This window comes from Sus scrofa, chromosome 3, assembly GCF_054392235.1.
Source record: "Sus scrofa isolate SSC_HxYL_T2T_F1_AM1 chromosome 3, Sscrofa_HxYL_maternal_Yorkshire_Landrace_v2.0, whole genome shotgun sequence".
Taxonomy (NCBI): Eukaryota; Metazoa; Chordata; class Mammalia; order Artiodactyla; family Suidae; genus Sus; species Sus scrofa.
The window spans coordinates 134406038-134431822 of record NC_139385.1 but is presented as its reverse complement, the minus strand read 5'-3'; the positions used below and the strand labels follow the sequence as shown (position 1 = coordinate 134431822).

The window sequence follows — 25785 nt, the reverse complement described above, 5'->3', positions numbered from 1 at the left end:
CAACAATGTACAAGGGTTCTCTTTACTCCACATCCTTACCAGCCACAAGTAGGAGAAAGAAACTGGAGTATTTTCTCACACCACATATAAACTCAGAATGAATTAAAGTGTGGTATGGTAGTTTTCTTACTTCCACTGCCAAGGACTTCGAGAAACTCAGATCATTAGCTTCTGAAGACTGGAAAACTGCTTGTAAACAAGGGGAAAGTAAGAGGAGGTAGAAAATTTAAAAAGCAAAGGAGACATGAGATGATTTTACTAAAGTCAAGAGAAATCAGGAGAGCTTTTTTTTTTTTTTTTGTCTTTTCTAGGGCCGCATCCACGGCACATGGAGGTTCTCAGGCTAGGGGGTCTAATTGGAGCTGTGGCCACCAGCCTACACCACAGCCACAGCAACATGGGATCTGAGCCACATCTGCAACCTACACCACAGCTCATGGCAACACCAGATCCTTAACCCACTGAGCAAGGCCAGGGATTGAACCCACAACCTCATGGTTCCTAGTCGGATTTGTTAACCACTGAGCCACGATGGGAACTCCAGGAGCAATGCTTTTTGAGGGCCTGTAAAAGTTCACACCACTGGAAGAAACTGATTACGTGAGGAGCAGCAAGTGCACTTCGCAGATGAGAGCAAAGGTTCATGTTCAGTGAAATTCAGGTCAAGTCGGTTTAGAAGAAGAGTGCAAGGAAAAAGAGTTAACAAAGGCTGAGCCCCCGTAAATCCTATTTCTGGAGAAAGTTGCAGTAAGATGAAATTAAAATCGCAGCAATATTGAGACATCATTGAAATCATATAATAGCTTCAACTTGTCTGAATAATCGAAACACTGAGAAAAGCTTAAAAGAAAAATGGTGGTTATACTTATATTATTTCTGAAGTGTTTAGACTCAGATAGCAAAGTATAGGCGGTAACACTTCAACACGACACATGTGATGGATATTTTCCCCTCTCCCCAGTTTCCATGTTGTTCTGTAATATCTTTGGTATAAAGATCTAACATGACGTGAAGCGAGGCTCCAACAAGAGCATCCGGCCTCATCATCCTGCCAGGCTCCAGCCATCAGGGGAGATGAAATTGAGCATGTGGAGAACTTGGAAAATGGAGGTTCTGTCAGAAAAGTACATACAAGTAACAATGTTCATTTGCTTGAGGATGAGTCAGAACCTAAGGTTCTCATGACAAAAACAACGTGACCTAGTTGACAGCTCGCCTCAAGGATGCTGCGTGAGCCTTCCTGCAGGCTGAAAACAAGCATACTTTGGCATCTAGTATGCCAGGGACCTGGGGGATATGTCACAGCCCATGGTATTTGTGCTCAGAGACGGCTCTTAAAGAGGCTGTGCGTGGTCTCTTGATGCAATTCAAAGCAAAATGTTGAGACTAGAGAATCTGATGAGGTCATGATGCTTCAGAGGACATACTACTCGGATATTAGTGTTTTAATACTAATTTCAACAATTTGGCAAGATTAGAGAATCTCTGGTAAGTCCATCTTTTTAAACCTCAGATTTTGTAATTTGGAAGAAAAGGTAATAGTATTTATTTATTTCTCCCACAGAGGGAAATAGAATATACGAGGTAATTGTGAAGATGCTCTGAGATGAGTCTCAAGTTATTCTAAGTATTTGGCTCTTTTTTAAAAAAAAGTTCGTTGTTCTTTAAATGAAGTAATAAGGATACAAATATAAATTATAAAGCAAGGCTTTAAAGTTAGAAGGTAAATTGATTTGGAGTCAGACTTCCAGGAAACCTGCAGATCAGGTTACCTAGGAAGTCTTCTTGTCTAACTTTTACTGGCCTTTAGTCTACTTGGCAAGCTAAAGCACTTGATTAAGGCTCCTGACTCTCAGATCCTTCATCTTCAGGATGCATCAGTTTAGCATCTAAGCCAAACTTCAACAGCCATCGTATTGCTTTGATTTAGAAATTAGCATTTCGATTTACTCAATCAACACGCATTTAAGCTTGGAATGCCTGCACAGCATACTTAGAGGGATTTGAAAAATGCTAAGTATAACATCCAGGGCTTCTGAGTTTTCGCAGTGTTGGGAAGACAATAGCAACAACCACAACAACGATGATGATGAGAGCTCAAATGTACGGAAGTCAAGGTCCCATTAAGTTTGATATGGTCAGGGGAGAGCAGAGTGGGGACAGACCGAGGGAAACCAAGCTCTTGGGAGTCTGCCTCTTCCTGTCTATGTACATAAGAGAAGAGAGGACATGTGAGTGCCTGGGCAGAGCATGAAAGAAACTACTTCGCTAAACTGTACCCTGCATTTGCACTTAGAGAGGCCTTTCTCTGCAGAAAGGGTGAGCTGCCATAATTAACTGATAGGGTGAGAAATCCTGACTACACCCTACGAAGAGAAAAGTGATTCAGACAGGTTAGATGAGTGAGGCATCATCTACTGTGTACAGTCAAACATACAGAAAAACAAACAAATTTTGTTGCACGTATTTAACCACTAAATAGCTGAACTGGTGACATTCTGGGAAGTTTGCATTAGCAAGCTGATTATTCACTTGCAGGGAGTTTCCAGTAAGCACGAACTGACCAGGCAGATGCTCCCTTACCTGTCTGTGGGGCCAAGTGGCTTTGACAATGGCCTCTGTTCTAAAGAACACAAGGAGCTTGCCATCCTCCTCCGTCAGATGGAACGACTGTCCCAGAATCTGCAGCACCTGGATGCGGGGCCTCACAGGCCAGGAGTCGTCAGCACAGAAGGGCCGCAGCCACTCCAGCAGGTCCTCAGAGGAAACCAGCTCTTCTCTGCAAAATCAAGGTTAGATTAAAAAAAAAAAAAGACTTAGCCTCATTCCAGTAATTAAGTGTGGTGATCGACCTAAAAGCTTGTTTGCTGGGTGACTCTCCTTTTTTCCTACTGAGAGGGAAAATGTAGGTTTTAAATACCTTAAAGCAACCCATAATAAGTATCTAAAAATGTAAAATACATGTGATTTTTAAACAGCATCACATTAAAATGAGTTATGTAAAGCAGATAAAAATAATCATTATTGATATATTCTTAGCTACTCTATCTATTAAGCAAAGTTCATTAAGAACTATGGCTTTTTCCAAAATTCTGTGAAGATGTATGCCCAGTGACCATCTAGTTCCCAGGGTTTAACAAACTCTCTTTTTGTTGAAATGAATTGACAATTAGCATAACGGGAAAAGTTAAAGAGTTGCAAATCAAACTGTTTTTAATTTAGAGCACTGCTTTCAGAGTGATAACTGTTCCTATTGACGACAGTTCACAGAGAAGGGTGCTAGAGATTTAGATGACCAGGTAGGCATTTGGAAAAATCTTTGATTGTTATTTTAGTCTTGGCCAACAAAATGAATCTTGGGATACAATTTTCATGGATGGCTTATTTCATCACCTAGTTAATAAACTTGAATTCAAAGGAAAAAAAAAAAAAAAACAAAAAGAAGAAGGGCTAACTTCTACTAATGATACTCATAGTGCCAGGCATCATTCTAACCATTTTATATAAGCTATGACTAGTTGACAATAACTATGCAGAGTAAATATTATGCCATTTTATTTTACAGGTTCCCACTTGTAATTACTGTGATTTGACTGACATATAACACTGTATCAAAGTGTATAGCATAATGATTTGATACATGTTTGCCAAATAATTACGACAATAAGTTAACATCCATCCCTTGATATAGTTACAGTTTTTTTTTTTTCTGGAGATGAGAACTTTTAAGATCAACTCACTAACTTTCAAATACATACTACAGTATCGTTACCTAGAGTCGCCATGCTGTACCTGCAAATTCCATTTCCTACATGAGGAAACAGGCTTCATGGAAGTGATATAATACGCCCACAAATACCCCTATGAGTGCAGTCTGATCCCAAAGTCCGTGTTCCTTCTACTGTTTTTCTGTGATAGAATTTCAATAAAGGGTCACATTTTATACTACCCTAAAGATAAACTATGACGGTGTGGTTATTAAAGAACTGGGATGTCTAAAAGGATTCAGAGACAGGGACATTTGTACAACTTTCTATCCAGTACTAGAATCCCTTTGCTTGTAATCCCAAATGGACCATCATCCTTGCTTATACCCCCAAATGGACTTCTTTGACGATGACGTCCATGAATTACTATGGATGACTGTTAAGAGGTCGCCCATATAGAAGCCTCACTCTCACAAGGCCCTAGAGATCCATGCGAAAGCACTGAATTATACAGGTTTTCTTTAATAACCAGATTCTTATGAGACTTCCAACAATAAATCACCTATGCCCAATTTCAAATGATGAAATAACAAGACCATAGAAAACTGTTTCAAACTTCCAAGAAGAACAAGATTCTGTAATATCACTGAGTATTTCTCTCTGTGTGCATTCTATAATATACTTGCCAATACAATTTCACGGCAATTTAAATTTAAAAACAAAGTTTGTTATTTGTATTTATGAATAAAATATATTACAAAATGCTGTGGATAACTGGTTTAAGTATTTCCTTCATTTACAAAGACGTCTGTTAGGTTTACTCATGAGTGATGAGTGTCCCTAATATGTATCAGAAATGGCAAAACAGGTGCAAAAGAAGCAGAATGCCATAAATACTTCCTAGACATTTACTACGTGCAAAGAAATCAGACTGCATTGTGTAGTGGAAAGAGTACTATTTTGGAATTTGATGGACCTGTGAAACCTGGGCCCACCCTTTCCTAATAATGTTCAATCAAAATCATTCCCATTTTATAGTTAAGTAAGCAAAGTTCCTGAAAGTGTGTCTCCGGGAGGCTGTGGAACCAAGATAAGGTATATAAAGCAGCCAGCACTGCAGGCAGCACAGAGAAAGGACTTAATAAACAGTAACCATCATCTGAATAATCATCATTGTTGTATTTCAGTATCATCAAAATAACAGTTTGCACTTGATGATCAGGGCTGAAAAATTATATGATCTTGGGCTTCAGAGAACAGTGCAAGGGAACAGAAAAATCTCACAAGTGACTCTTCTCCAACTAACACAGTATACAGTTGAACAACTGTTTTAGAGGAAGAGTGGGTAGCATCAAGGACGTGGCCTCTGAACAGGACCATCAAGGACAGATGGGAGGCACATAAAAGGACATGTGTGAAAATATAATCTAGATAAAGAGAACGGCAAGGGAAAAAGAAGTCAAAGATGCCGAAGGACACGCAGGCACGTCCGGGAGTGGCGAAAGCACAGGTGTTGGAGGTGACTCGGAGGAGAGTGGAGGGAGGCCAGGTCTCCTGACCTGGATAACCAGAAGCTGGTCCACGGGCTGCAACGGTTGTGCAGCCTCACACTTTGAAGAGCACAGGGCTTGAAGTCCTCAGCCCAGATTCACTTCCCAGACTGACCATGTCCAGATGGCGCTACGTGGACCAAGGAATCAATTCGTGATTCTAAGCCGCAGTTTCTTATCTATAAACTGGAGATGGATAACAACCCCTTATTCATGGAGTGGTTGAGACTGCCATATCTAAAATGAAATAAAGCACACGGTACCTTATCTGGCACATAACTAAGAACCTGAATTAGTGCCAACCATGATTACTGAGGACACTGGTCTTGCTTTGTGGGGATGGCGATGAAGGAGGGCATCTGGGCAGTGAGCAGCACAATCACATTAGTGCTTAGACAGGGGTGCAGGCCGGGGCAGCCCCAGGCCCTCCGGGTGAGGCCTGCTGTGGTCAGACTAAGTAGAATTCAGGAGAAAAGAAGATTAAAGCACATGTTTCACTTTGATTCCAAACCAACTTCACATAAATAAGACGCTGATATTCCGACCCTCTCACCCAAATGCCAAGAATGAGCTAGGATGAGAAGAAGCTGGAGTCATAAAGACTAGATGGAAGTTACAAAAATAATGCAGGACCTCATACGGTAAAATAATGAAAACTGTTCCTACTAACTATGAAATAATATCCTGCATACGGTGAAAGAATGAAAACGGTTAATACCTACGAGATAATAACCCGCATACGATGAAAGGATGAAAACTGTTAATAACAAGTATGGAATAATAACCCGCATGTGGTGAAAGGAGGAAAGCTGTCAATAACTTGCTATGTGCCACGAATCACATCACTTCACCATTACGACGTTTTCCATGTACTCTGTTCTCATCTCCAGTTTGCAGATGAGGAAAGAACCAGAGAGAGGTTTACTGACTTGTTCACAGCAAAAGCCAGCCCTGAACTTAGCGGACCTTACTGCCTTGTCAATGACTGAGCAATGCTACTGACCCAAAGGGGGATAACTTCCAGAAGCCATAGCAGAAGATTTAAATTACGCAGGTACTGATGCGATACACAGAGATTATTATTATAACATTTTCCAAGTCATTAAACTGAATTAGATTCCTTTTACCTTAGAACTTGTGCAGTTGATAACTTTGGACATTTTTGAGAAAACTGCTCTAACTTCTGGCTGATAGTTCAAATATATAATAAAATCATGACAACTCATTCCTAAAGCAGAAATACTGTGTTCTAGAAGGACCATGTTCTAGATGAGCTGGACTATATGTTGTGACTATTTGGGCTCACTTAGACTGCACAAAAATAAAAGGCAGCTCTGTAGGAAGTCATTCAGGACATCGACTAAACATTATCTCCTGAAGTTTTTAGCTGCAAAATAGTTTAATTTTGAGTTTTTAAAATTTATAGTCACTCTTATGATCTGGCAAGTGCGCACACACACACACACACACACAGAGGGGGAGAGAGAAAATCAGAGAGAATGCAAGAACTGTGATAAAATGCTAACGATTGGTGACTCAAGGGAAAAAATATTCCTTGATTTTTCTATCTTTACAACTTTTTTGTGGGTTTTAAATTTTTCAAGACAAATAGTTGGGTAAAAAAATAACCAACTATTACTTCTATAATATAAGAAACCAGAATGAGAAGGAAAATTATTCCATTTTTATAATATTTTATAAGATCAAGGAGAAGGTGTAATGAGCTTAGGAATAAAAAGAGAACATGATTTTGAAGCATTTTTACCTTATTATAAAAGTTACATAAATGACTTTAAAAAGATATAAAACAGATAATAGAGAAAAATCTCTCACGGTTTCACTGCAAATACACAGACATTTGCTTTCTCCCCTTTTCCCCTATAATGAGGATTTTTCAGGGTTGGGAGGGAGGTTATTGTACTACTGACGGTAATTACAAAATTAACTACTAAAGAAAACGCACACATATCCACACAATCAGTTTTGGCCCAAAAGATAAGGAGTCCTCTGAAATATACAAATATGCTATTAACAGGAAAAATGGGAGCAGCGACAATGAATGGGTTCACTGAATGATTACTTTGAGAATGTGGTGTTCTGTTATGTAACGCACCACGAGAGGAAACTCACAAAACTGCAAAGGACTGGAAGCGGAGTGTCAACCAAACAAAGGCAATTACTGAATCAATGAAAAAAGACAGAGTCTGAGAATATTAATAAGCTGATCCTTTCATAAGAGTTTGCAGATTCTGTGTGACATAAACATACAAAGATCACCCAAACTTGAATTTTAAATGGTTGAGGTACATTAAAAGAGACAAAAATTATGAAAGCACTTCATATATCATGATGCTTTATCATGACACAAAATAAAATGACTACTTGAGAATGGGGGAACAAAAGACTACGTTCAAACAAGAAAAGCACAGACCTTTGCAATTTCTTATAAATATAAATGTCATAAAATTAGAACACCTCAAGGGAACATGAGGTCACTCTGTCCGATCTTCTATATCGAAGTTATAAACCAATAGCCAAGTTTTTGTACTGGCTTACATAATATATGCCATTTCCCAAATTCAAAAATGTTACACAATTAAGTTTTACCATGGGAAGTTTTACCATGTTCCCATTGTGGTACAGCAGAAACGAATCCTACTAGGAACCATGAGGTTGCGGGTTCGATCCCTGGCCTCGCTCAGTGGGTTAAGGATCCGGCCTTCTGTGAGCTCTGGTGTAGGTCACTGATACGGCTCGGATCCTGCATTGCTGGGGCTGTGGGGTAGGCCCACAGCAATAGCTCCGATTAGATCCCTAGCCTGGGAACCTCCATATGCTGCGGGTGTGGCCCTAAAAGGACAAAAGACCAAAAAAAAAAAAATTTACCAGCTTTTTTCCTCCCATTTTATTGAGATATAACTGACATACAGCACTGTGTAAGTTTAAGGTGTAAGGCATGACTTGACTTACCTATATCATGAAGATTACTGTAGTAAGTTTTGTGAAAACCCATCCATCATCCTGTATATGTGTATAAACACACACAGGATATACATATACACACATATATATGTATACACACACACATATATACACACACATACACACAAAAAAAAGAAAAACCCTTTTTTTCCTTGTCATAACATCTCTTAGGATCTTCTCTCTCAACAACCCAGCTCCCCTTGAAATGCTGGAAGATACGACACACTGGCAGCCGTGTTCCTTAGATGAGGCCTCCTGAGCTCTCAAGTTCCCCTCAGGCTCCAGCACGTCCCACCTTCCCGTAAGCCCAGTCCCCTTGCTCGTTTCTACGACCTGCCTGGCCTCAGTAGGAAGTGAGGTTGCCAGTTCTGGTCTGCAAGTTGCTAGGCTGGCTTGAGAGACCAGGAAGGACAGACGGTGGGGGTGAGGGTGCAGGGAGGACATGTAAGGAGCAGTGGGAGACTCTGGGTAGGTGCGGAACGGACCCACAGCCTGGGCACGGGGTCCTCCCTACACAGGCAGCTGGGTGGCGCCGACATTCCCCAGGGCAACGTCTTCTATGGATCAGCTCGCATGAAACAACCCGGGCACCTGGCAGTGTGAGGGGGTCGGAAACAAATGAATGTGTAATGGGCTAAAGGCATTACAGTCGTATAAAAAGTGTGATGTTTTTCAAATAATTATCTTAATCAAGTTATATTAAAAGAGAAATTCCTACATAGGCAAGAACTGTAGTGTGCACACAATTCCAATCTCAGATCTTAACTTTTGATAAATACTAATAATGTCTTCTTGGCTGCTCTCAAAAGCATGCCAATCAGCATCTCTTCTTGAGGTTTGTTTACCAATAAACGCACGGACACATCTCACTGGAATGAGACAGAAATAGCAGCTGTGAAGTCACGGATAGGGCCTGAGGTGGCCCCAGGAAATACGCCGTGGTAGAGGGACCCCCCGTCCTGGTCAGTGGCCATGGCTTCCAGCAGGTTCACATCACAGACAGAGTGCTCATGCACTGCAGGTGCCGGAGACCACTGGGGATCTACTCTGCCTCACAGAGCATGAAGAAGAAGAAGAAATCAGATGCAATTTTCTCTAGTGGGTTTGATTCCTTCCTCCCTCTCTGCTTCCTCCCTCCCTCCCTATCCCCCCCACTCCCAGCTTTCTTGTGCTTTAAAACTAATGTGAAGTCCCCACACAACACCGAAAAGCTCAATGAAGTCTGGATGATCTGACACAGATCAATAGACATGAAGCTTTCAGACAGCTGAGGCTGGGACTGTGATTAAGTAGCAATTTAAACAAACAAACAGAAACTCCTAAACTATGCAATAGTTTTGAAGGAAATCGTTCTTCCTTTTCGCCCAGTGCACAGGGGAATGCCTCGTTAATTATCTATTTTCTGAGTGGGTTTATTTCTGTACATCCTTTTGAGAATCACTAAAACATTGGTTCAGGCTTCTGGGTCATCTCTGTTAGGAAAATTTTTACAGGTCCAGGAAAGGGAGTAACGAAGGCAAGAAGGCCAAGGCAGAGAGAAGTAGGTGAAAGAGGTGAGAAAACAAAGGAAAGTAATGCCTTAAGACATTGCGAAGGTCAGTCTATGGACTAAGGGGCCCTTGGGAGCTGGTTAGAAATGCACGATTACAGGCCCTGCCCACATCTACCCAAGCTAAATCTGTATTTTAATAAGACCCTAGGCCTTTTCTAAGTTCAATGACATCTTACTGTCCATCGCAGACTCTTTAACGTCGAAAGGAGACGCGACATGGTGAGAGAAGGTCACAGCACGTCCTTACCTGGAGGACACAGGACAAACTACACAATCTGAGTGTCGTTTCAGCTGTAAAATGGAGATGATGATAACAATATGACAGAGGGGAGCTGAGGACCAAGTGACTTGCCAAAGGCCTTGGCACAGAGGGGGTGACGTTTGCCCATTAGATTTTTGGTTTTAGGATGCGTGACGGTATTCTCTTAGTTCCTGGTTTAACAGATGCATTGTTTCAAAACATTATTATTTTAGCTGTTGAATTTTTAAAACTTATTTTGCTTGAGGAAACTAATAAACTAAGTCTTAGCACGAACTAGAAGTTTAAAAGTCTCTCAGAATATGATGTTACAGATATAAATAGACCCAGGCACACTTCATTTCATTATACATCACCTTATTGCCCTCGCAGATACTGCATTTTTTTTTTTTTTTTTACAAATTGAAGATTTGTGGCAATCCTGAGTTGCATAAGTCTAGTGACACCGTTTTTCTAAAAGCATTCACTCACTTCATGTCTCTGTGTCACATTTTGGTAATTCTCACAGTATTTCAAACGTTTTCATTACTACTATATTTGTTCTGGTCTCTGTGAGCCGAGGTCTTTGATGTCACTATTATCATGGTTTTGGCATTTTTAACAATAAAGTATTTTTAAATTCATCAAGCTAGGCACACTGCTTTCTTAGACACATTGCTTTTGCACAATTAACAGACTACAGTGTAGCGTAAACATGACTTTAAAATACACTGAAAAACCAAAAAAATGTGTGTGACGTGCTTTATTCGGCCTTGAACCCAACCCTGATGTCTGCCTGTAATGGATGAAGACACAGAGGTTCATAAAAATAAATGTAATGAGGACAAGCCTCGGAATAATAATCTAAACTTTAATTGTAGGTGGTATACAAGGTTTCTGACTTTATTTCCCACTCCCAGAATACCCCCCCCCCCCCCCGCCGGTATCTAGAGGCAATAATGCAGCTAAACTGAAAGGAACGTCAGCCTGTATAGGTGGCTGATGGCTCCACTGGTATCCGCCTGGGCGCTGTGGTTTTATGTCATTTACATTTGACGCAGGTAAAAGAAGGAAAGGGGGCTTTCGGGAGAAGCAGGAGTTGCGGTTAAAAGGCAGATGACGTCCCTACCGACAAAGAGAGTCAGAGGAGGACGTGCTCATAAAGGCCCAAACTGTCGACAAATTCTGCATCAAACCAAACACCTAGGCATAGCCATTAACGTACACACCCAAATTCTGACTTCTCTATGCAGTCTCCCTGCCATGAGTATCTTGGGGTGGTTTATGTCTCACCCAAGAGCATATGAATATATGCATGTGAGGTATGTAGATACATAACCGAATCTTTTTTGCTGTTCACCAGAATATATACACAAACACACACACACACACACACGTACACACTTTTTCAATTCTTTTTCATTGTAGGTTAATACAAGATACTGAACACAGCCCTCTGTGCTATGCAGCAGGACCTTGTCGTTCATCTACTTTACATGTAGTAATTGGTAACACGAATCCCAGAGCCTTACTTTAAAAGAGTCTGAATCCCCATGTCACTCTGAAGACCCCCCTGAGAACTACCTACACAGGAGAGAGTGACTCCTCTCTGTGACCTGGAGGACACGCCGTCAGGAAGCGGGCACTGAGGACAGGGGTGTCGGATTTGACCGTGAACATTCAAAACACACTTGCCAAGAATAAAAGTTACGGCTCTGTCTGTCTTCCTCTTTTTCTTTTTTAAGCAAAAAAAAAAAAAAAAAAAAAAATTCACTGTATTTTTTTTTTTTTTTCAAAGGAGGCTTTGTTATTCTGTGTCCCTGGGATGAAAAGTAAGACCTTGTTCAGATTCTCCATTCCCCAGTGTCTTCCTCTTAGGAAACTGAACCTTAAAAAAAGACAGCCTGTATTAAAGAGAACTAAGTTGGAGTCCTCTCTATATCTGGCTGGAAATGGACTAAGAAAAACATTGCCTTCTAATCTTTTCAAGATGCCCCCAGAGGGACAACCCTGAGGGACCCCGTTGGAAGGGGCTTTAGCAGCGCCCGTTAAGATCCCTTTCATCATGTGAGGCCAGGATCCAGGTCCGCTGACAGCTGCTCAGTGGGGAGCAGCCAGCTGAAAACTGACGGACGGGAAGCACAGCAGTTCGACGCACCCTCCAGAAGGGCTGCAGGATTCCCACGCAGCATCTCTGCCCACCCCGCTATCTGCTGCATCGCCTTCCTCAGGCAGTTTCCTCCAGCTGGAGGGCCAGTGCCCACCTCCTCCTGCTCAGAGACTCAGATTCCATACACCAGGTCCAATGCCCCCTCCCGCCCCGGGGATCTGCCCTGACTTCCCTGGGCAGGGGCAGAAGCCACTCTCCCCCACCAGGCGTTTTCCTCCCAGCACAGCACTTATTGCTCTATCTCACAGTAACCAGGGCCACGGGCGAGCTGGTCTCCCCTGCAAGACTCCAGCGCCTCGGCGTTGGAGGTTATTTCTTACCCATAAATGTTCGTGACCGAGCACAGAGTGTGGCACACAGAAAACATGCAGAACAATGACACTGCTCTTTAGAATAAGAGGCCTAAGTTAAGCCACAGCTGTAGCTTTCTTACCAGTTAAAGACCCACAAGCAAAGGAGTTTAGGAAAACTGTGCAAATCAAAAGTCAGGTCAAGCAGAGGGCCCTGCTTGCCATGTTTTTCCGGATGTACCCACGTGGCTTATCCTACGTTCTTTGACTCGAACCGTGGGCACAAAGTGATGCATGAAAATATGCTGGAAAGGCATCTGAGCACTGAACTACGATGCAGGCCGGACTGGGAGCTGCTTTCATGCCCCAGGCCTATGACTCTGGGCCAGTCAATTCCCCTCTCTGAGCCTTCTGCTCCTCATCGGAACACAGCAACAACATACACAGCTGTCACAACTCACAACCATTAGGAGTTCTCACCATAGCTCAGTGGGTTAAGAATCCAGCTATCCAGCTACTACCCCCTGAGGATGCAGGTTCAATCCCTGGCCTTGCTCAGTGGGTTAAGGACCTGGTGTTGTCACGAGCTACAGTGTAGGTTACAGACGCAGCTCAGGTTGGGCATTGCCTTGGCTGTGGTGCAGGCCAGCAGCTGTAGCTCTGATTCAACCCCTAGCCTGGAACATCCATATGCTGCAGGAGCAGCTGTAAAAACAAAACAAAAACCTACAACCATTAAGTCCACAAAGATAAATGGAAGAAGTTCCAACAGCAAGTAACTAACACTAAGATCAAACTAGAAAGTAATATGCAAATAAAAACAATGACTTCACTCAATGAACCATGAGTGTTTTTCTCAAATATGCTTCATTATTATTATATTATATGTTCCATTAAAAAAGAAAATTGGGGTGAGGCCTTACAGGGTTGCCATGGATATCAGCCATAGGAAAGATCTTCATAAACTCTGGGAAATACCTAATTGTCCATTTGCTGTTGCTGTCATTCTGACCACTACTACTGCACCTGAATGAAAAATTCTTTCTAGAAATGGCATTAGGAGTTCCGCTGTGGCTCAGCAGGTTAAGGACCCAACATTGTCTCCTTAAGGATATGGGTTCAATCTCTGGCCTCTCTCAGCGGGTGAAGGATCTTGGGTTAAGGATCCAGCATTGCCCCAAGCTGTAGTGGAGGTCACAGATGCGGCTCAGAACCGGTGTTGCTGTGGCTGTGGCATAGGCCCCAGCTGCAGCTCTGATTCGACCCCTAGCCTGGGAACTTCCATATGCTACAGTGCAGCTGTAAAAAGAAAAAAGAAAGAAAAGTAATAATCGCAGTAGAGACACACGCTTTTCTAGACTTATAAAACCTGTATACTCTTAGTGCTCAGACAAGACAGCTCTAACATATATAAAGCTTTTTACAGAGTAACATACATGCTCTAAGAATGTCCTGCTTAATCAGCACTAGGCTTCTGGACATGTGCTTCCACCCCCTCAGGAAGCTTGGAGCAGTTTCCTCTCCCTGGCCGCCCTGGGAAGGAGGAGAGAAGAGGCCAGCTCTCCATGGCCAGGAAGGCCCAGGAGACAGGAGAGTGCCCTGCGGGGGCTGATGGGTAAGAGGACAGCTGGGCAAACGTATCTCCAGAGTCCCTAGCTCTTCCTTCGGAAATGGCCAGAAAAGAGGCGTAGTGGTGGAAGCTTCATAAACACGGATGTGGAGTTCCTGTTGTGGCTCAGTGGTTAACAAATCCGACTAGGAACCATAAGGTTGCGGGTTCGATCCCTGGCCTTGCTCTGTGGGTTGAGGATCCGGCATTGCCATGAGCTGCGGTGCAGGTCCAGACGCGGCTCGGATCCTGCATTGCTGTGGCTCTGGCGTAGGCCAGGGGCTACAGCTCCGATTAGACCCCTAGCCTGGGAACCTCCATATGCTGTGGAAAGCGGCTCTAGAAAAGGCAAAAAAAAAAAAGAAAAAAAAAAGACATAAACACGGGTATTAAAAGGTAACTCTAGGACTCTGAGGAACACCATTAAGTGAGACACACAAACTTCTCTGGTCTTACCCCTCATCCACACTGGCGTGGACCGCGGCAACAACCCCTTCCAGGACGCGGAGCGGGTCGGTCAGCCCCCCGAGGTCAGCACTGCCTCCACTGCAAAGGGAGAGACAGGGAGAACGGATTCAGAACAGGGTGGCTCAAGCCTCAGCAACAAGCTGGGATTCACATCGCGTGAAGCCAGCTAGATCTCAGCGCAGATACCGCCAGCTCAGAGCCAGTCCTGGTATATGCGACCTCCAAGGGTACCAAGCCCTGCGCTGTGCGCTAAGGATGTGGACACGAAACCTTCTCCGCCTTAAGGAGCTCCAGTCTAATATAGGCTTGTTTTCCTATCAAGAGAATAGCGAAGAAAAAGGGGGGGGAGTAACAAAATCTACTCGCATTGTGTCATTCAAAAATTCAAAAAACATTCAAAGGAATTAAACATACGATTTCTTTCAACCATTAGATACATAAGAATCACCTAAATTCTCCAGTTGGCCTGTTTTTCCCCAAAAATACTAATATTTACATGGTACTTACTTACTAGGTACCAGACACTGCTGGGCCACACATCTTGCCACTTAATAATCCCAACAGCCCACGAGACAGGCACTATTATTATTATGCCCCATTTTACCAATGTGTAGGTCTGGAACTCTATTTATTGAATTTTAAAAATACAATAGAGAAAAGGAGTTTTAGATGAGTTTTCTGAATAATTTAAGTTATATGATTTAAACCAACTGCTGAGTTCAGTAAGTTCATGCCTTCATCATTTTATGCCTATTAAATTTCACTAACTTCCTAAAAAGTAAATGTTATGGACTCAGTCAATAGCATTTATTTTTCTTTGAAAAAGAGGTAGTTGAACTTCTGGAGCGTCCTTTCCTGAAAGATTTAATTCACTTTTATTGAATGTCTTCTGTGTGCTAAGTATAACGTTTATTAGATCAGAACAAAATCTTCAGTAGTAGAACTGGGCACAGGGAAGGAGAGAGAAGTAATTTATGTCAGAAAGTTATAAATATAAAAATAATATGTCACATCTTGATTCTATGAAAATGTGCAATTTTTGAAAAATAAATTATGTTCAAGGTGCCAATTTTTCAAACTTTTGTTTTTGTTTCATCTAAGCCTTGATTTTAGAAATAATGAAAGATAACTGAATCAGAAGGTGCAATTATCTGTCATCAGCTGAAAGAAGAAAGTGACTCATAACTACCATCACTAACAAAACACAACAGCTCATAATAGAGTATTTATTCATTTCGCATTGGTGATTTCTAAAAACTGTTAGGATATTTTATTTCTCTCCCTATATATAAAATTACCAGATACCTCAGAGCATTAAGGTGAAAACTGGATGAAGCTGGGTAATTAAACTGATAAAGGCTCATTTACTTTCAGTTCCGCTGCTGAAAACTGACACGCATTTAATCAAAAAGTTCCTCAAGAGCAACACAGAATTACAAAGAATGCTTAAAAGAATAAATTAAACACAACTAAATCTTTTAGCCTAATTGCATTATTCACAGAAAGCACTTGATGCCTCATTATTTTCTCAGCTTAACGCTCCCCTCTTTTCTAATCCTCTTGGATGCATTCCTGCAAAGGTAGCACCATATAGACGGAAAGCTAGAATTTCTCAATTGTCGGTGTTATGCCATTAATTGCAGGTAAATAACGTCCTAAGATATTTGACAGATGTCCAGCTTCTTCAGTGTATACTTCAGTGTATGCCTTGTATACTTCAAAAGAAACTTCTGGGAACCGTTTCCTCACTGCTGCAAAGAAGGGGAATTAGCAACAACAAGCTCTGAAACATCAAGCTCTGAAAATCCACACTCTAGTCTGACACTTAGCTCCCTGCTTCACACGCCATTCTGGCCTTTCCCATATTTCAAGAATTACGAGAGAGAGTGAGAGAGAGAGAGACAGAGAGAGAGAGTGTGTCCATTCTCCAGATATTGGAAGACGTGAGACTAACGTGTCTACTCATAATCTCTCACTGTTATAAAGTACTTCATAGTTTATACAATGTTCCCACCTGTAGGATGATATTTTATCTTTAATAACAACCATGAAACAAGCCCTTGGCAGGCAAAACATCAGCTCCGGGGTTCCTCAGAGCTGGGTGACAGCTCACCTCAGTGCAGAGATGATGTTCCCCACTGCACTCTGCACGACGGCCTTGGGCGAGATGTCCAGAGGGCCCACGGCCACCTCTAGCAGCTGCCGAATCAGGCTCAGGGGCTGGCCGTCTAAGCACATGGCCACGGCTTGATCGTGAACTTTCTCTTTTTCTGATCGCGACAGATCATAGAGGTAACTGTACTTCTGCAGCGTTTCCTGCAAACGTATGGCATCCAACGTGTCAGTATCAACACGGACAGAGTGACACACACGCCAAGACTCTCAAACCAAACATACCACCACCACAGACAGCACACCGAGGAACAGGCAGTCTCCAGGGCCACTGAGGCTGGAGTGCAAGTTCCTGCTGTGCTCTTTATTGAGCAGTAAGTCACCGTGCTCTTCAGTTCCATTGTCTATCACGTGAGGATGAGGACCATCAGTTCCTACGAGTAGACGGTGTTGTAAACATTCAGTAACATAAGAACCAGGAGTTTCCATCACGGCTCAGCGGAAATGAATCTGACCGGCATCCACAAGGATGCAGGTTTGATCCCTGGCCTTGCTCAGTGGGGTAAGCGTCCAGCGTTGCCGTGAGCTGTGGAGTAAGTCGCAGATGTGGCTATAGCTTCAACTCAACCCCGAGTCTCGGAACTTCCAAATGCCTCGGGTGCGTCCCTAAAAAGACAAAAATAGTAATAACAGTAATATAAGAATCAGTCCTTTGGTACAATGTCAGACACAAAGGAATGCTCATTAAGTGCAAATTTCTCTGTTATTATTGTTATTATTAATGTGCTATAACCACGTAACAGTTATAACCTATTAAACATGGCCTTCCAGGGGTAATGAACATGACCAGTGTCCATGAAGATGCAGGTTCAATCCCTGGCCTGGCTCAGTGGGTTAAGTATCCAGCGTTGCCACAAGCGACAGTATAGGTCGCAGACACAGCTCAGATCTGGTGCTGCTGTGACTGTGGCAGAGGCTGGTGGCTGCAGCTCTGATTCGACCCCTGGCTTGGGAACCTCCATATGCTGCAGGTGTGGAGCAAAAAAAAAAAAAAAAAAAAGGTCCCAACTATGTAAACCCAAGTATGGTACAAATGTTATCTAATTAAATGTTTAAAATTACACTACGAGGAGTTTCGATTAGTTCCACTTTATCAAAAAGGAAACTGAAGTCCAAAGGTGTTAAGTAATGTGTCCAAAGTCTCAAAGCCAGCCAGTAAGGGGTCAGAATTGGAAACCCTCCCTTTTCCCCATGGCACCCTCGTCCCACCCTGTCTTCCCCTCTTCGACAATATCTGTAAAAAAAAACTCATGTGACAACAAATGATTTAAGAAGCAGGACACAAGATACTTTTGTCCAGCATTTTATTTTTTTTTATTTTTTTATTTTTTTTGTCTTTTTGCTATTTCTTTGGGCCGCTCCTGCGGCATATGGAGGTTCCCAGGCTAGGGGTCGAATCGGAGCTGTAGCCGCCAGCCTACGCCAGAGCCACAGCAACACGGGATCCGAGCCGCGTCTGCAACCTACACCACAGCTCACAGCAACGCCAGATCGTTAACCCACTGAGCAAGGGCAGGGACCGAACCCGCAACCTCATGGTTCCTAGTCGGATTCGTTAACCACTGCGCCACGACGCGAACTCCTGTCCAGCATTTTAAATGTGGTTACTTAATGCTACTCTATTACTTTCCAGGTTTCACAACTAATTCTGAATATAACTGCTTTGTCTTACAAACAAAATCAGGTGAAAATCAAAACATTAATTGGACATCTGATGATATTAACTTTTTAATTGGTAATGTTATAACAACTGTTAAACTGTATCTTTTAGAAATAGATTAGATGTGGTCAGATTCATGAATAAAAGAAATGACTGTTTTTCTTTTTTTTATTTTATAATGATTTTTATTTTTTCCATTATAGCTGGTTTACAGTGTTTTGCCAATTTTCTACTGAACAGCAAGATGACCCAGTCACACATACATGTATATGTTCTTTTTTCTCACATTATCATGCTCCATCATAAGTGACTAGATTTTCTTTAAAATGATCCATTGGAGTAGAGATAGGTAGGGGTAGGCATGAAATAAGATTGGTCACATTTTGATAACTGCTGAAGCTGGGAGTTGGGCACGTGAGATTTCATTTCACTATTCTCCCCATTGTGAAACTTTCTATTACAGAAAAATGCCTGTGACTCAGGCAGGGCACTTACCAGTGTCCCTACTGAGAAAAGAGGAAATGGAGGCTCCAATGGCCCTTTAATTGAAATTGCACTAACCTTTTTGAGTATATAAGATGTTCTTTCACAGAGTATATAATTGAAGAGGGTAAAATCAAGGCCTGAACTTAAAAGGGACAGATATAAGAGGTTGAAGGTTATTTCCAGCCTTTGCTATGAAAGGCACCTTAATGAAGTCATAAAATGTCCAATTTAGAAACCAGAAGAATTTCATGTGACGGACTATCGTGGGCTAACTGAACATTCACAAAGAGCTATGTGGTACCTTTAAATCACAGCCTAGTTGAAGCAAATGGCTATTTCTGTTAATAACCCCCTTGGCTCCATGTATACGCTACTATAGCTGCTGAAAGACAATCCTTATTCCAAGGAGAGTAATGACGGTTTCCAGATTTGAATATAAAATATGCAATTAGAAAAATAAGTATTTAAAAATTTTATTCTGATGAATATAAATCACTTTTACAGGAAGATTCAAATTTTATCCTAGTTCTTATAATTATTGATTATAGAACCGCAAATGTCAACAAGATAAAATGAAGATGGGTAAGGCCAATTCGCTCCCTGCAAAGGCTTCTACATTCTCATACCATTATTTAATATTATTCATTTGATAGGTTAATAGGCACTGAAAAATACAAAAGGAAATAAAACTGCTATCATACGTGTGAATTCTCCCCTTTATCTTTTGGCATGAGGGGCTTGCATTACGTATCTCATACATATTTTGATGTCTTAAATTTCTTCATTATCTGGACTCCTCTCCACCGACTGGTCTTTATAGCCAAGACTATTTTTTTTTCAAGCCAAGAATATAATTCGATAAACAAATTAAATAGGAGGTTAGTGGCCACTTACAGGTTCATTTTCCATAGCATTTAAGGGCAAATGGAGTATTTTTTATATACCTAAACACTGTTTCCACCTAGATGAAAACCATTAACTTATTGATTTGTCACCTTTTCAGTTATAGAAAAGAAGGTTAAAGTTCCCATGACTGTGACAATACAGAAGAAAAGCTCCAAAGGCTACAGAGAATCCGTTTCATCGAGCAGTCCCACCACCCTGGTCCCCGAACCTCACCACGGGCAGGGGCTCCTGGCTCTCAGGAAGGGGCTTTTTGAGACACCATGAGGATCTCAACCAGAAACCAACCAGGAAAAACTTTATCAGCCAAAACCACCAAATCAAGGATAAAGTTATATTGGAAAATGCAACATTAAAATAGAGTGAATACATGTAATTAAAAAAAAAATGTTGAAGCAGCTATGGATGGCCATTTCTGAATTTTCCGAAATTTAGAGGGGGAACTCTATCATATTCAACTGGAGGACAAACCACCTTCTAGCAAGAAGTAGAGCTTGAAAACCAGTCTTTCTCATTCCTCAGCTTTAGTGACCACTCCCTCAGCCCAGGCAACCATCCTGGGTGCAATTCAGCCCCCAACCCCGTCCTCCCCAGGTTACCAATTGTGTTACATGGCCTAAAATTATTTTTAAAGAGGGAAAACTGAATTGACAACCAAGAGATAATAAAGAACTTAAAGAATAAAGTTTGAAGATTATTTTTTTAAATATCTGCAAGATTGTGGGGAGGGAGATAAATTAGGAGTTTGGGATTAGCATATACACACTACTACACATAAAACAGATAACCAACAAGGACCTACTGTATAGCACAGGGAACTAGAGTCAATGACTTGTAACAACCTGCAATGGAAAAGAATCTGAAAAAGAATGAATACTTGCACATACACACATATGTTAACTGAATCACTGTGCTGTACACTCAAAACTAACACAACATTGTAAAATTAACCATACTTCAATAAAAAAATGGCTATTGAAGAAAATCTGCAAGACTGAAAACCCTATCAAAACTGTGTCTATAGCTTTAAAGGATAAATGAAAGAATACCCTGATACTATGAGTGAATGAGCATACAGAAGTTTTCATTTCATTACCTGTTCACTATTCTTCAGGGAAAGGATGAAGCTATGGTTGAGGGTTTCCAGGTGAGCCAGTGATTTCTCCAGATGATTCAAAGCATCTACATAGGTCATTTTAGAATCGCTTGCTTCCTGAATGTCTTCTTCGGAACTTCTTTTCCTTGGCTTCTCAATAAAATGTTGAACTGTCTTAATAGCTTTCACAGTCATTTCTTTACGTGCCTCCACAGATAACTTGAACAAACAAACAAAAAAAAGGGAAATGAACAAAGGTGAGACAAATCACCTGATATTATTATATACGGCATATTTAATAAGGTATTAGTGTGGCAAAAGTGAACAAGAGTAAAATTTTAATACATGCAACTTGAGTGAACAGGACTTGTGCTAAGTAGGATTTCTTCTGTGAAGAAAACAAAAACAGCGAGGACCACTTGAACTATTAAATTAGCAAATACAGATTTTTTTAAAATGCTAATACTCCAAAGCAGGTGAGGTTATGATGAAAGTGATATTCAAATAGATTACTGGTTACGGTGCAAAAATGAGCAGTCGTTTCTACAACCAATTCTGATCATTTATTTTAAGGAAGAAATTCAAAACAAGAAAACATTATAACTGGAATAAGAATATAAAAATAAAACTTCAAAAGGGATCTGTCATGATAATAAGAGAAATGGTAACCAGCTTATGATAAATCACTACATAGACTATCACGCAACCATTAAAATTAGAATTATAAAAACAGTGCAGGCATTTGGAAAATGGTTACCATAAAATGTTCACTTTTAGGAATCAGAAATCATCAAAGTGTCTATGCTAGGCTTACTTTAAAATCGGAACTATACCTGTGCATGTGGCTGAAGAAAACACACACACACAACATATCAGAGATCATTATGTGAACTAATGTGTTGGGATTATGGGCAATTCTGTTCTCAACTTTCCCAATTCTCTATAAAATGTTACATGCACTCCTTTACTCACCAATTGCTTACCGAATAGTAACAGCCAGGTATATGCAAGGGTTCTATTTTTCTAATAATATTTAAAATGTTAGTTCACTTGGCCTCAAGAATATAAGATTGAGTCTAAACTTAACCTATTGCAATGGAGGCACCACATACCCCTGAGCCATTCTGGACCCTTTTTAGGCCCTGCTGATCTGTGCTGCTCTGGACCCTGGGTTTTAGTCTCCTGTCAGCTACTCACACATGCTTTTACTAGAGCCTTAAAAGGATTTAAAAACAACACTGAAGTTCCCATCGTGCCTCAGCAGTAACAAACCTGAATAGCATCCATAAGGACACGGGATTGAGTCCTAGCCCCGCTCAGTGGGTTAAGGATCTGGTGTTGCTGTGAGCTGTGGTGTAGGTCACAGACGCGGCTTGGACCTGGTATTGTTGTGGCTGTGGTGTAGGCCTGCAGCTGTACTTCTGATCCAACCCCTAACCTAGGAACTTCCATATGCCGTGAATGTGGCAGGAAGAAAGGAAAGGAAAGGAAAGGAAAGGAAAGAAAAGGAAAGGAAAGGAAAGGAAAGGAAAGGAAAGGAAAGGAAAGGAAAGAAAAGAAAAAAAGAAGGAAGGAAAAGAAAAGAAAAAGAAAAAGAAAAAAGAAACAGGACAGGCAATGTACACGTGCAGGAAGCAGGGCTGCGGGAGAAAGAGTGGGTCTCTCTGTGTCCTTCCATAGGTCCCGGATTTAACTTCCCATTGTCAACCATCACTGGATGAGTTGGTAAGCGGGAAGAGTACTAAACTCAGAAAACCTGAGTTTCACAGAATGGGAAAAAAAGTATTTGCAAATGACGTGGCTGACAAGGGATTAATCTCCAAAATATACAAACACCTCTTGCAGCTCAATATAAAAAAAAAAAAAAATCAAAAAGTGAGAAGATCTAAATAGACATTTCTTCAAAGAAGACATACAGATTGCTAAAAAAACACAAGAAAAGATGTTCAACATCACTAATTATTAGAGAAATGCAAATTAAAACTACCATGAGGTACCACCTTACACCAACCCAGAATGGCCATCATCAAAAAGTCTACAAACAATAAATTCTGGAGAGGATGCAGAGAAAAAGGGACCCTCTTACACTATTGTTGGGAATATAAATGGCTACGACCCACTATGGAGAACAGTATGGAGATGCCTCAGAAAACTAAACATAGAATTACCATTTGCTCCAGCAATCCCACTCCTGGGCATCTACCCAGAGAAAATCATAATTCAAAAAGATACATGCACTGCTTTGTGTGTGTGTGTGTGTGTGTGTGTGTGTGTGTGTGTGTGTCTTTTTGCCATTTCTTGGGCTGCTCCCGCAGCATATGGAGTTTCCCAGGCTAGGGTTCTAATCGGAGCTGTAGCCTCCTGCCTACGCCAGAGCCACAGCAACGCGGGATCCGAGCCGTGCCTGCGACCTACACCACAGCTCACGGCAATGCCGGATCGTTGACCCACTGAGCAAGGGCAGGGATCGAACCCACAACCTCATGGTTCCTAGTCAGATTCGTTAACCACTGCACCACGACGGGAACTCCAGATGCATGCACTTCTATGTTCTTTGCAGCACTACTTACAAGAGCCAAGTCATGGAAGCAACCTAAATGTCCATCGACAGAGGGGTGGCTAAAGAAGATATGGCACCTATAGACAACAGAGTATTACTCAGCCATAAAAAAGAATGAAATAATGCCACCTGTAGCAACATGGATGGACCTAGAGAGTATCATACTAAGTGGAGTCAGTCAGACAGTGAAAGACAAACATCGTATGATATCACTTATATGTAGAATCTAAAAAAAAGGATTCAAATGAACTTCTCTGCAGAAAAGGAATAGACTCACAAGACTTGGAAAAACATATGGTTACTAAAAAAGGACAGGTGGGACAGGGAGGGAAGGACTGGGGGGGTTTGGGATTGGCACCTGCATGAGGCATATGTTATGATTGGCCAATGGGGGCCTGCCTTATAGCACAGAAAACTCTACCCAATATTCAGTGATAACCTATGTGGGAAAAGAATCTGCAAGAGAATGGATGTACAACTGAATCACTCTACAGCAGAAAGTGTCACAACCCTGTAAATCAGCTATACGTCAATACAACTTTAAAAAACGGGGAAAAAAGAAACCTGGGTTTCGTTTTCACCAGCTGGGCAACCCTGTAACTTGACAACATGCATCAAGCCTTGTTTTCTTCCGGAAAATATGGAAAATGTCATCTATGATAAAATTTTATCCTAAGAAATTAAATGAGATGAGATAATACATAAAACAATCAGCAAAATGCCTCACTCATAGTAAGTCTCAATACATGGAAGCTGAGTTTTAAGTTGACCACCCGATACAACACATGGGCTATCTTTCACCTGTTAGTTTTTTATCTTCCTAATAAACCTGTCATGTAATTGCTTGGTAGAAAAATCCCTTTATGCGCTCCCAAATTCCTTAGCATGGTACCTAAGGATGTTCACAGGCTGGCTTCAAGTAACCCTCTAGCCTCACAGTGTAACTGTAACCCAGAGCCTAAGCTCCAGACACAGAGACTCTTCGTCATTCCTCCGTGTCGGGATGCATCTTGCTGTCTCAGTGCCATGCTCTTCTCGCTCCCTCTGCTCCAACGTCCAGGTGCGCCCTCCACCTGCTCACACACACACAGACCATCTGCTCAGTGTTATGCGGTCCTTGTCTCCCACACCCTGAACTCTATGCTCTCTCACGCTTGCTGTCGGCCACAAGAGGTGAGTGATTTTTTTTTTCCTGGAGTTTAAATTGTCTGACCTCATCACCGGTGTCCTCAGAAAAGCTTTTATTTCCTTATTTTAAACAATCTTTTGGATAACAAAATAACCTGACACTTATTAAGAATGTAAAGTATAGATAAATGCAACCCTAAGTTAATTTTCCTGAGAGCTGGGACTTCAAAGAGGCAGAACGACAGTGCGTAAGAGCTGTTATTTGACTGTGCGTTTTACTTAACTGGGTGCTTAAGCTCTTTGCCTCAGCTCTGGGAAAACTGGTTTATTGCCAGAAAACTGCAGGGTGGGATTAAGATTTATGTTTACCACTGAATTAGTAGACTTGTTTTCTTTAAGTTCTTTTATGATGGAGGAAATGACGAGTAAAATTTTAAAATATACCAGAATAAAAATGTGCAGCTTTCACCATCCCTTGTAACCATAAGGAACATTCATTCTTAACCTTCTTTTTTTTTTTTTTTCTGTCTTTTTATTTTAGGGTCATACCCACAGCATATGGAGGTTCCCAGGCTAGGGGTCCAATCAGAGCTGTAGCTGCCAGCCTATGCCACAGCAATGCCAGATCTGAGATGTGTTGGAGACCCTACACCACAGTTCACGGCAACGCTGGATCCTCAACCCACTGAGCGAGGCCAGGGATCAAACCTGGGTCTTCATGGATGCCAGTCAGATTCGTTTCCACCGAGCCACGATGGGAATACCTTACTTTCTTTTTTGAAGCCATGGCATTAACACGTCATTCATACACATCGCTACTATAACAACCAATTGAAGATTTTGTGAAGCTAGTCCCTGACAGAATTAGTAATTGTTATTTTTAAAATGCAGCTTTTGTAAAATAAACATGAGTGGCTAAATTTTTCTCTCTCTCAATAAATAGGTACTAAGCATCTATTTTGCAGGCCCTATAGAAAAATGAGATAAAAACAAGAATGAGGCTCAAAGAAAGCACATTTAATACAACAGAGAAGTTGGTGGGAAGGGTAAGAAAATTAGGAATCATCCATGACGTGTGCAAATCTGATTGGATCTGCCTTCGAAAAAGATTCCGACTCTACACAATTCCTCCTACCTTCACTGCCACCACTCAGTCCCCAAGCACCACCACCTCTCAAGTATTTCCATGGTCCCTACTGGTCTCCCCATGTGGC

At 41.5% G+C, this 25785-nt stretch overlaps 1 protein-coding gene across 1 annotated transcript in view; it reads right to left on the bottom strand.

The window, feature by feature from the left end:
- Positions 1-25785, bottom strand: part of NBAS (NBAS subunit of NRZ tethering complex) — a 355775-nt gene that overhangs the window by 40082 nt on the left and 289908 nt on the right. The window contains exons 45-48 of the mRNA XM_085016151.1: positions 20884-21102; positions 16680-16882; positions 14555-14644; positions 2584-2779 (exon numbers count right to left, since the gene is read on the bottom strand). Coding sequence (XP_084872277.1) covers positions 2584-2779; positions 14555-14644; positions 16680-16882; positions 20884-21102 — 708 coding nt within the window. The remainder of the gene's footprint in view (positions 1-2583; positions 2780-14554; positions 14645-16679; positions 16883-20883; positions 21103-25785) is intronic.